The 3,642-nt window shown below is 34.3% G+C and overlaps 1 protein-coding gene across 1 annotated transcript; it reads left to right on the top strand.

Moving 5' to 3' along the window:
- The first annotated feature begins 261 nt into the window (after positions 1-261).
- On the top strand, positions 262-3,197 carry LOC137826676 (ras-related protein RABA4d). The gene is made up of 2 exons (XM_068632746.1): positions 262-748; positions 2,506-3,197. The coding sequence occupies exons 1-2, from the start codon at positions 522-524 to the stop codon at positions 2,948-2,950; spliced, it is 672 nt and encodes a 223-aa protein (XP_068488847.1). The 5' UTR covers positions 262-521; the 3' UTR covers positions 2,951-3,197.
- The last annotated feature ends 445 nt before the right edge of the window (positions 3,198-3,642 follow it).

Here is a 3,642-nt window from a genome sequence, read left to right on the forward strand (position 1 = left end):
TACTAACATAATTAATCTTAAGACTTTGGGGAAGTTCATTTCATATTTAGGAAGAATAGAAAATTTTAATTATTACATTTCAAAGTGATAAAAGTACAGAATATTACTATTTCAACTTTTCAATTTTCAATATTAAACGAAATAATATATATTTCCCACATATATATACATATATATTTTACAAGTGTACCTTATTAATAATAGTAATATTTCAATGCTAATGATGAGAATATATAATAATAAAAAAGAAATATTCCGTGTAGCGCAAGAAAAATAAAATACATCCAGAAAGGAGGAAGAATTTGCCTTCATTTTCTTTCTCCGATTGCATCACGACACGCCCTCCCAGTTCTCACGATCAAGTATCTGTGATCTTCCAATATTTTTTCTGATTACTTATTGAAATTAAATGTCTTGATTGCTTGCAATTTCTTTACCAAACAAATGGTGATGAGTGAGGATCCCATTATATAGCGGTTAATTAGAATTTGATGCATGTGGGTTAGGGAATTGTTTTTAGGATGTCGAATTTGTACGGGGATTACAGCCAAAAGATTGATTACGTGTTCAAGGTGGTGTTGATTGGGGACTCCGCAGTTGGCAAAACTCAACTTCTTGCACGCTTTGCAAGGAACCAATTCAGCCTCGATTCCAAGGCAACCATTGGGGTTGAGTTTCAGACTAAAACACTCATCATTGATAACAAAACAGTCAAATCTCAGATTTGGGACACCGCTGGCCAAGAAAGGTATACAAAAATTTACCCATTTTTATTTTTTTATGGAATGCTTCAATTGGATCAATTCATAATTCAGATACCGTATATGGAATTTAATCATTTTCTAGGTTATCATCATGGATATCATATGATACAGGAATAATCTCTGCATAGAAGACATGTTAATTAAAATTTGCTTACGCTTAAGTTCAATTTAATGATTTTTGTTGGATAAGGAAAACGCTTAATGATTATCATCCGAGAGTCCTTGAGCATGTCAATTCAGGTTTTTGAAAACTCCACTAAAAGGGCCTAGCTATGCAGTTTTTCTGTAGCAATGCATATACATTCGAAATTAGTAAGTTCTAACTTTTTTATGTGACTTTGTTTGAAAAGTTGTTTGCTGCTACTGAGTAAATTTGAAGATATATGCTTGGGTGTATTGATTACCATCTAAGGGTCCATAGAAAAATTTCGTGCAGGCAACTAGCTGATTAAATATGCATTTTTATCGTCATTCATTGGTTCATAGAAGTACCATTTTAGTCGATCGTAGTGGATATTATTCTACATAAAGAATACTGCTTGAATGGTTAAGACAATAATTTTAACAATCTTACTTTCCTCAATCTTGCTTATTAACAGATGATGCCTCGTTCATGTTATTAGTCTTACAATAGATAAAAGAACCATATCATAAAAGCCCTCAATGGAACATACTTGGATATCAAATATGAAAAACTCGAGAGAACCACAGCACAATAGTCAGACATTATAATAAGAAAGTCTAACACGTTATAAACCCACACTAAAATCTCATATAATTGATACGGGATTCAAGACCGTACCTTGCAAGGGAATTGTAACACCCGCACTATGATGCATTAAAAATGATTATGGTGCACATATACTTCCAATACGGACTCAATTTCTACACTTGGCGTACTGGACGGCAATACTATGAAGTTTTAGATCTAATCCAACTAGTTTTAGAGCTTTCTACCAAGAAAACCAGTAGAAATACCGAAATTAAATTTGTTTATTTAATGCAAAGCATGAATGATTGTGGCTGCCTGAATATCAGTTTAAATCACTTTTTGTTTAGCTATAAAGAAAACTTCACTTGGTATCTTGTGAGCAGATTTGTGGATAAAATGTACATGTTAGGTTGTTTTCAAAAGAAGAGACTTATGGTATTGTACTGCCTTCTTCAATAGATTTATAAAATTATTAGCTGGATCCTGCAGTGATGAAGTAGTTATTGATTTTGATCTCATATGGTAACTCTTCCTAGTAGGTTTTGTTAATACTTATTTCTTTTTGTCATGGAACTGTTGCGAAAAGTTCTTCCTTAGATATAGAGATCAAATATATGTGATACACAAATATTTTAAATGAAAAGAAAGGAATGAATGTACGGTTCCGTCACAAAAATATTCCACTATATTCTAACACATTTCAAGTTTTTCTTAAGAAATATGAGAAAACTTTCTTCATTTCAAGACCACCCCTCAATTACTTAGGGTAGTAACCCCCGTATTAGGTACGTCTTCATGCATTCACCACATCTTGAAATACAGCTCGACTTTCTACCAACTTGCAAGTGATCCCTGCATCTTTTGGTTTTGCTTGCTTACATATATTGTCTTTGCGTCTTCTTTAAATTCCACCTGAATGATTGAATTTCATCTTTCATTGAATTCATATGCCATAGACTTCACAAATTTGAAGCTTTTATTTGGTATTTAGTTTAGCCTGTGAAATTGATTTCTCTTTCTTTCTTACAGGTACAGGGCAGTTACCAGTGCATACTATCGAGGTGCTGTTGGGGCAATGTTAGTTTATGACATGACTAAGCGTCAATCGTTTGACCACATGGTAAGGTGGTTGGAAGAGTTGCGAGGCCATGCTGACCAAAATATTGTCATCATGCTAATTGGGAACAAGTCTGATTTGGCAAGCCTTAGAGCAGTGCCAATGGAAGATGCAGAGGAGTTTGCACAAAGAGAGAATTTGTTCTTTATGGAGACATCAGCACTTGAGTCCACTAATGTTGAAACTTGCTTTTTGACCATTCTAACTGAGATATATCGGATTCATGCCAAGAAATCACTCACTGCGAATGATGATGATAATGGGGGTTCGGGGCTTCTTAAGGGAAGCAGAATAATTGTTCCCAACCAAGAAATTGGTAATGGTGGAAAAACAGGTGGTTGTTGTTTTGCCTCCTAGCTTTTGTGTATTTTTAGCTCTTCTTGGCTTTTAGCTCTTCCTGGGAAGCGTATTGCTGACTTAGTTCTGCCTATTTACGTCAGGGGTGTTTATAGAGAAAGTAATTACTTTTCTTGATGACTATCCCCTGAGTCACCGGCCATGTTTAGGCTGTGTATTTAAATTTGTGAATACAATCATACAAAATTCTCCCTTCAACAAGGTGATCGATGATGAATAGAAGTTACAATTTTAAAAGGGCTTTAAATAGAACATTTATGAAAATATAATTTAGTGACTACAGTGGAAACACCATATGCTTGTTTTAAAGACAACATAACATCCCAAGCTTGTTTCTGTCATTACTTATCAGGCAAAGATTCTAGATGAATGATTACGAATAGTTTGAGCCAGAATTGCATTTCTAGCAGTTATAACTTCTATATTACCCCTCTGCCCATTAACAATGAAATCAGAATCCTTAGAAGTTAATTGGTTATGAAAGTGATGTAGAATATGCAACAATTCCACCAATGCTCTTTCCAACTATGTATATCATTCTAAAAGCCGATTTTAATGGCATCGCCTAGCTACCAATTCATATCATCATGGGCCACATTTATACTACTTTCAATGCTAAACCAAAGAAAAGAAAGGACACAAGAAACATAACCACCACGCCTACTCAAGACTCACAGCCTAAACTATATCCT

This window comes from Phaseolus vulgaris, chromosome 8 (genome assembly GCF_051622355.1).
Source record: "Phaseolus vulgaris cultivar YP4 chromosome 8, ASM5162235v1, whole genome shotgun sequence".
Taxonomy (NCBI): domain Eukaryota; kingdom Viridiplantae; phylum Streptophyta; class Magnoliopsida; order Fabales; family Fabaceae; genus Phaseolus; species Phaseolus vulgaris.